The sequence below is a fragment of the Oryzias latipes genome, chromosome 14 (genome assembly GCF_002234675.1).
Source record: "Oryzias latipes chromosome 14, ASM223467v1".
Classification (NCBI taxonomy): domain Eukaryota; kingdom Metazoa; phylum Chordata; class Actinopteri; order Beloniformes; family Adrianichthyidae; genus Oryzias; species Oryzias latipes.
The window spans coordinates 24,642,831-24,656,643 of NC_019872.2; the positions used below are offsets into that span (position 1 = coordinate 24,642,831).

The 13,813-nt window shown below is 38.1% G+C and overlaps 1 protein-coding gene across 1 annotated transcript; it reads left to right on the forward strand.

Annotated features, from left to right (window-relative positions):
- The first annotated feature begins 185 nt into the window (after positions 1-185).
- Positions 186-7,110, forward strand: kctd7 (potassium channel tetramerization domain containing 7). Its single transcript, XM_004076771.4, has 4 exons — positions 186-1,241; positions 2,300-2,469; positions 5,511-5,689; positions 6,505-7,110. Exons 1-4 carry the CDS (start codon positions 930-932, stop codon positions 6,879-6,881), a joined length of 1,038 nt encoding a protein of 345 aa, XP_004076819.1. The 5' UTR covers positions 186-929; the 3' UTR covers positions 6,882-7,110.
- Positions 7,111-13,813: the final 6,703 nt, after the last annotated feature.

The window sequence follows — 13,813 nt, forward strand, 5'->3', positions numbered from 1 at the left end:
ACACAACTTTTTTAATCCCTATGAAACAATATAAACTGAATATTATGATAAATAATAGATGAATGTATGAAGTTGGCCAGGTAACATGCATTTGAAATACTTGAAACATGTTACTTATTGTGCTTTTTTACTGTATTATTTAAAGTACAAGTTAAAGAGGCAAGTGTATGATCTTTTTTTTTCTTTTTTCTTTTTTGCAAAGTATGCTAAAGTTCTTAGTTCATTAAAAGTTTGATAGATTTATTCGTCTCTCAGTCATACAGACCAATTGTGTGATACAAATACCGTGAAAGTGTCCATAACCCAAATAATTGGATAAAATGTATTTAAATGTGAACGTTTTTGCTTAGGCTAGATCTTTACGGTCATTGTGACTTGTAGAATAAAATAAAATAAATAATTTGGCATGGTAAAACCATAGATAACAGGTATAATAGTACGACGTAAAATAATAAATAATACAAAAAGCATAAAAGACTTAAAATTAAATTGCTGCCAGATAAGTGCATTAGTCATTAAAAATAAACAGGATACACAATAATTATTAAAATCATTAGCTTTTCTTTCCATTTAAATAAATATAGTATTTATTTATTTAACCAGAATAGTTAAAATACTTGAAATAATTGAGGAAGAACTGCAGGAGATAGTTAAAAAAAAAAAAACATCTTTCCACATTTTGTGTGATGACGTCACACGCACGCACGTTGTGAGTACGTCACTCCGTAGGAGCCTCCGTCCGGGTTGCTAAATGTTTTGATAACATTCGGAGCCTTTTACTACATATATGGTGTCCAGGCTTTCCTCCCAGGAGGCGGAATTAACCCGCGTGCGCAGTGGGCTGGGATCCAGCAGCCGCCCCCTCCCCTCCGCCGCCGTTGTTGTCACCTCACGCAGCGTCTGGTGCCGAGAGCTGGCCCGCCGAGTGCATGCAGCAGAATGGGTCGAGCGCTTCCAACGGTTCCGGAGGCTGTGGTGGTCGGGAGCGCCAGTCTCCGTCCTTCAGTCCGCTGCCCGCCGCCGCCACCACCCGGGTGAGGCGCTTCATCCAGGAGAGGCGGACGCTGCCCCTGCCCAGAGTGATGGTGGTTTTCTCGGGCGCGGGGGACGGCGACAAACCGGGCGATGCCATGTCAGGTTCGGAACCTGCGGAGGACGATGCCCGACAGCCGGCCTCCCACTCACCGAACCGCGCCCCGAGTAAGCCGCCCCGCTCCTCCCTGAACAGCCAGGAGCAGGAGGTAGGCCGACGGGCGGGAAATGCGTGTTTCCACTCTAACGAGCCAGAAAGCACGACAGGACCATATTTATGAACCCAAATGTGAGATTATTAAAAGAGATTTTATATCGTTTACTGTTTAAACACACAAAACTGCAAATCAAAAGCGATTAAACCCCATTACACATCAATTATTTGTGTTGTGAGGGCTTCTAGCGGTATTTACAGGGAGGTCAGTGATTGCCCTGAGCTCTGTTGTGATTGGCTGACAGTTGTGTCACATGACTTAAAGGTAAATCTCATTAGGGTAGACTGGTTATTCAAAAAAAATCCCCACAGTCATGTTTTTCTGCTCCAGTTATTATTTTATTTGTTTATTTTTATATAGTTCAAATTATATATAACTATTAATAATTAATAATGTTAATTATTTGTATATATATTATATATATATTTATCAACTTCATTTGATCTATAAAAGCTTAATCACAATGTTTAAAGGTTGAGCAACATTAAAACTACCACAAAGAAGTTAGATAAAGTGATGATTTTGAACAAGATTGACTAAAATACTTCATCAAACACAAAATGTACATTTACATGGATTTTTGTAATCTGTATGTTTGAAATAAATTTGTATAAATGAAAGTAATCTGTCAATCCTGTCATGTAGTAAAACTCTGGTACATATTTAATTCAGTTTTGACCATAACTGACTGTGTTTCTATTGGCCATAAAAAGCATTAAGTTATAATTTCTAAGCACAATAAAAAGATTTTAGTTATATTTATATTTACAATCTTTTCCCACATATTTATTGCAGAAAACTACTTATGCTGTTAAAAACTGATCCCTTGGAATTTTGCAGTTTTCATTCAATCACTGTTGGTGTTTGAAAGGTGATGACATTAAAAAGGCATATAAAAACAATTAAATAAAATGATTTAACGTTTGCAGAAACTAATCATCATAATAGTGATAAATGATGACAAACTAATGTGTTTAATTTTGTAAGCGGGAACAAAATTCCTGATTTAAATATGGCAGTAAAATGTTTCAGAGGTTTGTTTCTGTTTGAAGTTTCCAGAGGTTATTTCTCTGAACGTGGGGGGCATGTACTTCACCACACGCCTGTCCACGCTGCGTCGATACGAAGACACCATGTTGGCCGCCATGTTCAGCGGGCGGCATTACATCCCGCGGGACGCTGAGGGACGCTTCTTCATCGACCGGGATGGCGTGTATTTTGGGTGAGTTTGATGATAGAGGCAGACTTTAAAATGTATTCAACTTTGACATCATTTGCAATTATCGATCAGAGAAGTAGGAATAATAAAAACCTCCTTTAAGTTTACATAAAGTTTTGATCTTTGTGACCCGACAGGTTTTCAAGCTTGTGCTTATTATCATTTTTTTTATCAATATCTATTAGTGTCTCAATTAACAGAACTTTTAAAAGAGGAAATCACCTCAAAGTTTCTTCTCAGAGATGAATATCGGAGCAACCTGAATCCAGAAGCTTGAAACTGTTTGGAGGGGATTTCAGGAGAACAACTTTTGGCTCTACAGGTAGATTTGGAGCATCGCCTTAATTACAAATAGTGCTGAACTAAAACAAAACAAGAAAAAAGTTATAAAAGGGTCTAATCCATAAACTGATATTGTTGTATAGTTATTTTTTTAGTTAAAAATACAAACACGTTTAAAGATTAATAAACGTAATTAAGATTCTACCTTTGTTCTTGTTTTTAACCACTTGCTATGAAAGCTGCTTTTTTAAACCTAAATAAAGCTGAAGTGGAATTTAGACTAACAATTCATATTTCAATATGTTGAATCAGAAATAAAATGGAATTGTGAATTTGTGAATCACAACCAAATTGTTTGGTAGTGAAACACAGCCCTGTTTGTTTTAGAAATCTTTTTTTTTTTTTACCTCTGCATCAGTTGTTGAGGCGACATGTTTAACTGCTGTATTGTTATCACACAAAGGCATGGATTCCTGATTGTTTTCTAGTTGATGTTGCGTATAATTGTGGTCCTAAACCACTTCCTTGGGGAATTCCACATTTGATTTGGTCCTATAAAGTGGTGTTAAATAAAACGTGTTTGAAAAGAAGCTTTTCCGTTTCATTTTGTGGTATTATGATGGAAGCCAAAAGCCATTAGGCCTGATCCTCTGGTGGCCATGAAAACACAAAAGTACATTTCGCTCTTAGCAAAATGTACTTTAGCCTCAGCAGAGAACTGGAATTTTCTTTAAATATGAATGTGTTAACAAGCAGAGTGGATGTATGACTTATGTAAGAGAAGGGTTGGGCTGCGGTCAATTTGGAGGTTTGGAGGAGAGGTGTGATTAAAGATTTAAGAACTGGGGGCTGGACGGCTGGGAGTGGAAGCAGAAACCATATGCAGTGATGTAAAGTCCATTAAAGGCTTCTGGCTGCACCAGTTATAAATCACAACTGTTTTGTGCAATGCAGCAACTTTTCCCCCATAGCTTTGTGTTTTTTCTGAACATTAGAGTCCTCTCAGCATTTGCTGCACAGAAAAAAAAAAAAAGAAACCCAACAAGAGTTCTGCAAAAAAGCAAAAAAAAAGAAGCGAAAATGTGAACTTTGAAACAGAAATGAAGATGTTCCGTGAGGCAAAGATTTGTTTTCAGTGCATTAAGGTGTTTGCTGAATGCAGGTCTGCTCGTGTGTGTGTGTTTTATATTAATCTGTCATGATCAAACCCAGAGATGTGCAGGTTGAACAGCAGAGGTCCAAGATTTGAACCCTGAGGCACTCCGCATGACATTAAGACTCTCAGATTTGTGGCCCCTAACGAAACGACATAACCCCCGGTTTCAAAATGAGATCAAACTGTAAAGGAGAACTGGACTGAGCAAGCATGACACAGAAAACGGTTTACTTCCGGCCTTTTTTTCACCATACAGACGCCACTATGTTGGAGCCAGACGTCACCAGAAAGCTTTAAATGGTCCGAGTCGGTCCGAGTTAACATTTCCAGGACAAGCACTCTCACCAATCAGGAGTGAGCTTGTTGAAAGGCCTTACCCCCACCACTGGAAAGAGTTGGGCTGTTGAAAGGGATCTGTCTTTTAAAGATTTTGAATGTTGGACTCAAGGGGCCAGCAGGCTCCACCTAGTTTTAATGAGGCATCTGATTGGCCAGTATATAACTTGAAAAACTTATACTACAGAATAAATATCATTAAAAAAAGGATTTGTAAACCGGTAGCAGACAAATAGAATGATTGAGTAATAGCTATTTATTTCTCTATAGAAGTTCCTGGGATTTTGGCTGCTTGGAACCAACTGGTACTTCCTGTTTGGAACACCTGGAGGGAGGGAACACCAAGTCAATGGATCCGACCTATGACCTGTTCCTGATAATTCCTCCCACTTTTTCTGCCTGCCACGAATGATTTTATGACCTTCAAAAAGTTGTTCCTCTGGACCCAAACTGTGATTTTATTAATCTTTCCAAACAAAAAGGGGGGATTAAAAATGGACTACTTTTATTCTGAAGTGCTTACAGTTCCTGATTGGAGGGAGCTATAAATAAGAAAGACCCACCTTTTTATTTGGTGTCTAAAGTGTCTAAATAACAGGTTGATGAGTTTAGACTTTATCTTCTAGTGTTTCAGCACCAATTCAGTCATTATTTATATTCTGATCAGAGGATTCTTGTTAGTCTGGAGCTAAAGTCAGGTTCCCTTTATTTGTAATGAATAAATTTATTGTCGTTCTAAAGCATTTGCTTCTAAAATTTGGAAGTGAATTGATTTGGGGCAATAGTTATAATAGCCAACAGGCCTTTTTTAACACAGAAGTTGTAACAGAAAGACCCCGTTTATAGTCAAAGTGAAAATGTCAGCTTTCTGTTCTCCCTTTAGTTCCTTCTCTGAGCTTCTCTCATTTTATCTCAGGTGGATTCGTGTCAAGTTTAAGTCATCAAGAAGCATCAAATTTTAAAATGATGAAACTCCAAACTTGGAGCTAAATAGAACAAAGATGAAGCCTGAATGTTTCCCTTATTCCATTAGAATTTTCAGACCAATGTACAGGATTAAGTACAATTCCCATTACATCTGGATTATGAATACGTTTAGCCTTATTTAGCTAAATTACAAATAAAAATGTGTTTTTTTCTGGACAGAGGGAATCAGTAGGAGGTAAGTTATTTAAAGGAGTTAAACAAAAGTGACATCTAAAGGAACTCTTATGGGAGCAGCTAGAAAGGCAAGGACATTCTTATTTAAAGGCGACATTTCTCTTCTTAGGGACATCCTGAACTTCCTGCGTGAAGGCGAGCTTCCTCTCCGGGACCGAGTCAGAGCCGTGTACAGGGAGGCGCAGTACTACTCCATCGGGCCGCTGCTGGACCAGCTGGAGGACACCCAGCCGCTGACGGGGGAGAAGGTCCGGCAGGCTTTCCTCGACCTGCTGCCCTACTACAAAGGTGTCTGCGCGAACCGCTCACTCCAATTAATCTGATGCTGGTCACAAAAGATGACGCAACAGAAAGATTTTTAGTTTTTTAATGAAAAATTTCTCCCTCTGTCTCCAAAAAAAACAACTTTCTGAAATTCTAAACTCGCGTTTTTTATGGTAGCTGATTAAAATTAAAATACACAAATAGCTGGCTTCCCATAACCTCCAGAATCCAAATCAAACTCCTCCTGTTCACCTTTAAGGCCCTCCATAACCTGGCCCCTCCTTATCTCTCCGACCTCATCCATATCAAAACCCCCTCTCGTTCTCTTCGGTCCTTCTCCTTTCAGCTCTCTGTCCTTCCGGCCCGCCTCGTCACCACGGGAAGCCGAGCCTTCAGCTGCTCTGCTCCTAAACTCTGGAATTTCCTCCCTCCTGACCTCTGTAACAAAGACTCTCTACCATCTTTTAGATCTAAACTCAAAACTCACCTGTTTATTTCTGCCTTCGCATCCTGATTCACTTTTGATTTTATCTTTTATATTTTTTGTGCTTTTAATGTCTATTTTTAACCCTTGTTTTGTAACCTGTCCTTGGGTTTCATGAAAGGCGCTTTAAATAAAATTGATTATTATTATTATTAGAAATAATTAGACTAAAACACTAATGCAGAAATATCAGGAGTAAAAGGAAAATGAGGTAGATTTTGATATGGGATTAAAAAGAGGACAACATTGTACTCAGTGGAGTGCAGGAGACTAAGTTTATGAGTTCAGCTATGAGAGCTTGTATTCATATTTAAAAATCCTTCAATAAATGTTGTTCTTGTCTTGTTTCTCGTAGACAACCTGGAGCGCATCGTGGAGATTGCAAAGCTGCGGGCCATGCAGAAGAAAGCTCGCTTTGCGAAGCTAAAGATCTGCGTCTACAAGGAGGAGATGCCCATCACGCCGTATGAGCGTCCGCTCTTTAACTCTCTGCGCTTCGAGCGCTCGGAGAGCGAGGCCAAGCTCTTCGAGCACCACTGTGAGGTGGACGTCTCCTTCGGGCCGTGGGAGGCGGTGGCAGACGTCTACGATCTGCTCCATTGCATCGTGGGGGACCTGGCGGAGCGAGGCATCGCCGCCGAGCAGCAATGCATCGGCGTCTGCGACAAGCACCTCATCAGCCACTACTACTGCAAGAGGCCTATCTACGAGTTCAAGATCACGTGGTGGTGAAGTTCAGATCAGACAGATGGATGTTTGGCTTTTATCTCTTTTTTTTCTCTTTAGTCTTTTTATTCAAGTTGCCAATGTGGTCTTTAGATGTGACCCTTTAAATGCAGATGCTTTCATCCAACTAAACCATTTGAGATGCCAAGAAGCAAACAGTTTTCCAACTCAAAATCCAATTTTTTAAGTCGCAGCTATGCAAACGCATCCACCCATTCTCAAAAATGAACTCCAAGTACAAACAAGCTGAACACTTTAGACCAGGAGTCTGTCACCTGAGGCCCCAGAGCCACATGCAGCTCTTTTATCCCTCCTCTGTTTCTCTTTTGCTCTCAAGAAAAATGCTTACCATTTCAATTAACAATGGGTTCTGGCATATTTTTTTAAGCTAATAAAATTTTGATATTTCTATCTGGAGTTTTAACATGTCAGATAACCGAGCAAAGTGCTGGTAAACCTTTTAAACGTTTGTAGAATACGTTTAAAGCACAAACAGCTCAAGCAGCTGATCTGCTGCACAACAGTTGCTGCTGAGATGCAAAATTCTAAAATTACAGGATTGCATTCGTGTGTATAGATTAAAATTATGTTTATATTCATCAAAACGGAATTAATAGAAAATGCCATGTTTGAGCAGCATTTTTAACTCTACTAAATCTGCTGCAGCAGGAGGATCTTATTTGACACAGCGTATTTTATTATACTTATTTTTTATTTTTTTAACTTGTCCTGTCGAACAGCTGGGCAAACAGATGAGAGTTGAAGGCCTCTTGTGTTGGACATATTTTATTTTAACAACAGAGGTTATAAATCTTCAGACAAACCAGAGGTATGTCTGAATAAACCCCTTTTGTAATCGAGGCCAAACTTTATTCATTTCAATCATATTTGAATTTTTTTTGTGTTGGACCGGACGGAAAAGGAAAGGAGCGTATTTTATTTTGAAAGGAACTTGTATGTGCTGCTGTCAAAAGTAAAAGAAGTTAAAATTGTTCTATAGAAAAATAACACAATATAAAGCTGCATTTATAATTAAATGGTTTAATGATGACTAAAACATATATAAAATGTATTTTTCGAAACGGTGAAGTGGGACTTTGTGGCTCTTGCTGGGTTAGCTTTTTAAGAAGTTGAACCAAAAGGCTCTTTTGGCTTTAAGTGCTGCAGACCCATGTCTTAGACCATGGGTCTGAAACTTTTAGCGCCAAAAGAACCATTTAGACCCGTTTTTTACTGACCCAAACCCACCGAGAGCCACAAACCCCCAAGAAAAGTACATTTTTTCATTCTTGATGTTTTTGTGGCCATTCATTTATAAAATGTAGGTTAAATAACAATTATGAAATTATAACAGGTTTCTATTTCTCAGTAAAACAATTTCTGTTTTTTTTTTACATTTGATAAAAGAGCATACAAGCTCCTTTCAAAATAAAATACACTGTGTCAAATCAGATCCCCCCTGATGCAGCAGATTTGTTTGAATGTAAACATGACTATTGGTGTAGAATCCATTTTTTTAAATCCATGCATCTCAGTGCATTCTGCAGTTTAAGTGCTTTGCCTCTGAACAGCAACTAGACACCTTTCTGTTAAAAAATCTCAACATAAATGACAAAACTTAACTAAAACAAATTTAAATAAACTACAAGTCCATTATTTATTCAAATCGTTAGCATTTTCTTCCAAGCCAAGGGGCCACATTGCAGGGATAAGAGTGCCTTATGTGGCTCTGGGGTCTGTGGTTGCAGACCCCTCAGCCTCAGACCATGTTCTGCCGCCTCATTCTCTGCCTCAGTTCTTCCGGCTCTAATGTGTAACCGGGATGTTTTCCTGCGTCTCCAGCAGGGGTCGGGCTAAACGCGTCAGTGTCCCAAGTGGGGACGGAATCTGCTGCTTATCGTGTTATCATAAGTGGGTGACATGACCCCACATCAGGTTTAAATGCCAATTTAGTTAATTGTGCTGTAATATCCCAGATGTGTCGTTCATGTATTTAACAGGCTGACTGTAGCTTCGCCCTGATCGGGCTCACATTTCACAGCTCTGCCGCTAAAGATGCGATCACACAGTGAAGATTTTAACCTGATTTAATATTGTAAGTAAACTATAGATGTGTATATTTTATGATAAGCTTCTTAACTTTGTCAGAGTATATTTTCATGGCGCAGCCTCCCATGGGGCCTGTGTGGAAACACTGAACTGTAGTTTAGTGCTTTTTTTTTGTGGAACACAGAATGTCAGGGTGTGGGCCGTGAGTAAGTAGACGTCATTATGTGCAGTTTTGCTGTGCTTTTCCGGATTCTTAAACTGAAAATGTACCGTTTGTTGTCACTTTCAGGGAGAATTTTAATATGAACACTTTGTGATTGTAGTATTTAAATTATTCACTTCAATTAATATAAAAAAAATATATGTTTGCAAAATTTCTGAGGTTTTTAACCAGATGATGATTTGATGACCTGTTTATTTCCTCCATTTCTGGATCAATTAAAGTATTAAGTGTACATAATGTTTTTATATATTGTTATTTATTTGTTTGTCTTGGCTTCCAGGAAGCTCTTAGTTCTACAGGTGTTTTGTTTGTTAGAAATATATGACCCTGTTGTTTTTATTCTTGGTAAAAATTAAAAACGTCAAATATAATACGAGTTTTCTTCTTATTTTATTTTTTGGGTGACTAAAGCGGATTAAATTAGGGCAAAAATATGTAATAAACCAAGTCAAACTGATCTTTACTTTATAGTTTAGTATAAATTACTTATGTGAAAATAGTTTTTAGATTCATTGATATATTGACACAAATAATGTCAGACGATTTTATTATTAAGTCTTCAATAGGCATCTAGCTAAGTTTAAACTCATACATCCCAGAATTACACAGTTTATTGCTTAAAAGATCAAATGTGACCGAATGTCTGTTTTGTGAATGAGGACAAGTCAGCAGCAAATGTGCTTCCTGAATAAATTAAATTATTTAGGAAATAAATAAATCCAAAAAAATGGATTTGAGGTCAAAACGTGTTTCTAAGTGAACTCTGAAGGAGAGAGCAGAGCTTTGTTGACCAGAGAGGGGTCAGTGACCTGAGGTGATTTTGGCTGATAGTTCACCAACACACCCGAGTCCCATGGAGATTTAATGGCAGGTATGTTGCATTGTGGATTATGTATAGAATTGCTGTGTATTTTCAGCACCATGGAGAGCACCATAGCATGCTCTCCCATCAGCAGGCTCAGCTGCAGATGGTAAGAAAAGTGTTTTTGGTCACAGTTTTCCCTGAAGAATTTGACCCAAGATATATTTATGTCCACTTATGCATATTTGTGTCCATTCAGAGCCAATTAACCAAAAAAATCTGGACAACAGACATAAACTCTTCCGCCAGCAGACAGGCCCGTTTTTTTTCCAGAGAAAAATTACTTTTCTTGATCCCGAAATACATTGAAAAATTTTGTTTATGTTTTGAAGTCAGCTTCCTCAAAAGCTGGTACAGAATAAGTATCTTGTTACTGTGAGATTTTTCCAAAAAGAAAACATTAAATAAATCAAGGGCTTCTCCTGGCTCCAGTAATCCAACCTATAACCCTTTTTGTTTGGCTGCTTCTTTTCCAGCTCACATCCACCTGCTTCTTCCCCAAACTCCAGTTCTTCCTCAGCAGTTACCAATAAAATCCACTCAGAACGCTCAGATGTGATCAATCCTCACATTCCTTTATTTTCGGGTATCTTCCTCTGTCTTGGGGCTGAGCTTTGAGAGCTCCTCGGCCTTGCCTCTTCGTATGTGAAAGTGTGCAGCTAATGTGTCTCTGATGGATTGATGTGTATTTCTGTCTGGCATCTGTGGCGCTCCGGTTCCGTCACAGTTTGGTTTCAGGTCACCCTGAAACAGCTCTGGTTGAGATGTTCATCCAATCGCTGGCGTTTGTGTGACCTCAGAGCCGCAGATCAGACTGTCAACCACAAAACTTCGGTTTCTTAACTATTACTGAAAAAGCCTTTAAGACAAAACAACAATAATAACATGTTTTCTTCAAACATTCGCTCCAATGAAAATAATGTATTTATGTGTTTTTAACATGTTCTTGTGGCATTTCTCTCATAGTGGAGGACATATATCCATTATTACTAGCTATTTTTGGTGCACCAGTAATGTTAGGTTGGGGGTGTGAGGGGCTGTAAGCTTGCGGGTGGAAGTGCAAAAGAAAGGGATGATGAAAGTCAGGGCAGGTCCAGAATGCCTGCCGCTCTGCAGAAACTATGTCCTAGAACATGACCTAAGTTTTTAAAAATTTTGCTAAAAACGGCATTAATTATAACTAAAAGACCACTGGAAATGATTTTACAATTGATCAAATGATGATCACAGTGGATCTTTAAATTATTTGTCAGTGGATCCCCTTGGCATCAATAATTTAATGATTTAAAAATGAGCATTTAAAAAGCAATATTTTTCTTTAACCCTTGTGCTATCTCAGATGACCCCCCCCCCCCCCCCCCCTACATTGAGGTGTTCTCCCTACCATGACAAAGGTGGATAAAGGTGGAAAGATTTCATGTAATCCATGGACACCAGTGAAGATCACAAATCATTGAAGAAAAAAGGTTCAGCGCACTCTTTAGTGGGTCCAGATGACCCAACTCCCAATGTCAAAGTGCCTAGGATAGCACAAGGGTTACACAATTGTTTTTTTTAATAGTTAATTTTACAAAAAAACAATCAACACTTACTTGTCTGTTTAGGACAAAAAAGTTTAGAATTGTTCCAGCGTCAGTTTTCATTAAACAACTTCTAATATTAAAAGACAATGAGAATTTTAACATTCATTGAAGTAGCAGCATGTTATTCGGATCCATTTCTCAAATTTCTGTAGATGACATGATATTTATTAGCCTCAATAAATAGTTTGCTGTAGTTTTTTGTTGTTTTCAAAGTTATTATTATTTAGCTATTAAAATATGATTGTATGTTTTTTAGATAAATGAAACTAAGAGCAAATGTTTAAACAAAACAATTCTAAAATAAGATTTCTAAGCATTTAAACAAATGTATTTAAAATTAGAGACACTATTTTCTAAGTTAAAAGTCTAAAATCTGGTGCAATCAATGCTTGTCTTCTGAGTGTTGTAAACATAAATACTTTTCTTTGGAAATCCTATAGAAATACTTTAAAAGTCCGCGTGGATCGAACCCAATAATGTTATATGTATGTAACCTTTGATACAGTTTCTGGCATTCAGATTTTGAAAAGGAAACCACTGGATACTTTATTTTTTATTAGAAATCAGAAGATCTCATTTAAAAAAGCATTTCTTGTGTTTCACATCTTCCATTCTGTTTCACAAGAGTTTGCAGATTTCATTGTCTATGTCGTTAATCTGATCATTCAACGGCACTGAACCGCTCATAAAAGCAGGAACATATAACAGTGTTGTAAAACCTCTGCAAACATCTGTGTGCGGTGCACGGTTAGCGTGGTGTTGAATGAGAGAAGACAAACTCGTCAGGATTTGAACTTCCTGTCTGAGCAGCGGTGATGGATCCTGTCTCCTCTGGTTCATCTGCTTTAACTCGCTCTGCAGTGATCACTGTCTTCCAGCGCTGCTCCTCACATCGCTTCATCCTGCGGGGTCGTGTTCCTGACGTTCTCTCACATGTTTTGTGTTTCGTTCAGGATAGAAGCTCTGACACTGTCATGTTTTTGCAGACTGCTAGGGGTTTGTTTTGTGCATCCACCGTCTCCTTAAAGTCATGATGATGGTTGTAAACTTCATTCAAAAATTGAAAAAGACAAAAAAAAAGCAAGAACTCAAATGGGACTTAAACAAACCACTGAATAAAAACAGGTGAAGACAGGAAGATCTTGAGGAAACCGAAGGAATCTGGGAACTGAAAAACATTGTGGAAAAGCAGAAACCGATCTGAACAACTGACATTTAAAATCCATGGAAGGGGGTCAAAAGACAAATCAATCCTCATACTTTCCCTGAAATCTGAAGCTGCTTCATCCTCACTGACCTTTTCTTGTGGTGAAAAAGACAGATGTGTCACTCAGACTCTTTTCTGAATCGGTTTCTGCTTTGCCTTCCCGTTTCCAAGGCAGGCTCATGACTGAGCCTCTGGGGTTGTGACCAACGTTCTTCCCAGCTTTGCTCATCTCTTGACTCATACCTTCTTAGCTGAGACTCAGCTGAGAAGAGCTTCCTTGTTTGGAAAAAGCACATTTGTGCCTAAAAGGAATCCTTCCTGTGGGTTTGTGAGTCAGAATTTGCCCTCGTTCTTCAGGATGGTTTGAGGATTGTTTTTAGTATGAAAGATGAAACATTATCATCCCACCACAAGTATGAATCTATTTCAGCCAAATAAAGTTAGTTATATTCCCACATTGCTTTTCACTATCTTACATTTTTGTGTAAACGAAATATCAATCTTTGAAAAATCATTTTCAAGTGAAACAATGATTGTTTTTATTTTATTTTCATACACATAACAGGTAAATAAAAAGGATAAACATAAAGTGATAAGGTGCTCAAAAAAGGATCAGGTAGAAGAGAAATCTTAATAATTCCCACCAACAATCTTACTATATTTTATGCATATATTCCGACTACTTAAACTCATATTTACTATTCACATAAACCCAAAAGAATTAAGAAAAAACGCATAAATATGCCAAAACAACATCACAGTGTCATTTTTGTCTGTATTTTTCTTTTCTAATTTTCTAATTTATATGTTTACAAAATTTTCACTTTATACTTTTTTATATTTTCCTCCACAACCTCACCCCTCAGACAGAAATGCACATATCTCATGTTTTCAGCTATGAAATCTTTGCCTTTTCAGTATGTTTGTGATTTTTGTGTTAAGGTTGTGAATAAATCCTCAGTTTGGTCCCTGATTTCGTCCTCTATCCTGTATTTGTTGCTCCAATCAGACAGT

Coding starts and splice junctions, on each gene's coding strand:
- kctd7 (XM_004076771.4), top strand. CDS start 930: ATGCAGCAGAATGGGTCGAGCGCTTCCAACGGTTCCGGAGGCTGTGGT. Junction 1,242..2,299: donor TGAACAGCCAGGAGCAGGAG/GTAGGCCGACGG, acceptor TTCTGTTTGAAG/TTTCCAGAGGTTATTTCTCT. Junction 2,470..5,510: donor CGGGATGGCGTGTATTTTGG/GTGAGTTTGATG, acceptor TTCTCTTCTTAG/GGACATCCTGAACTTCCTGC.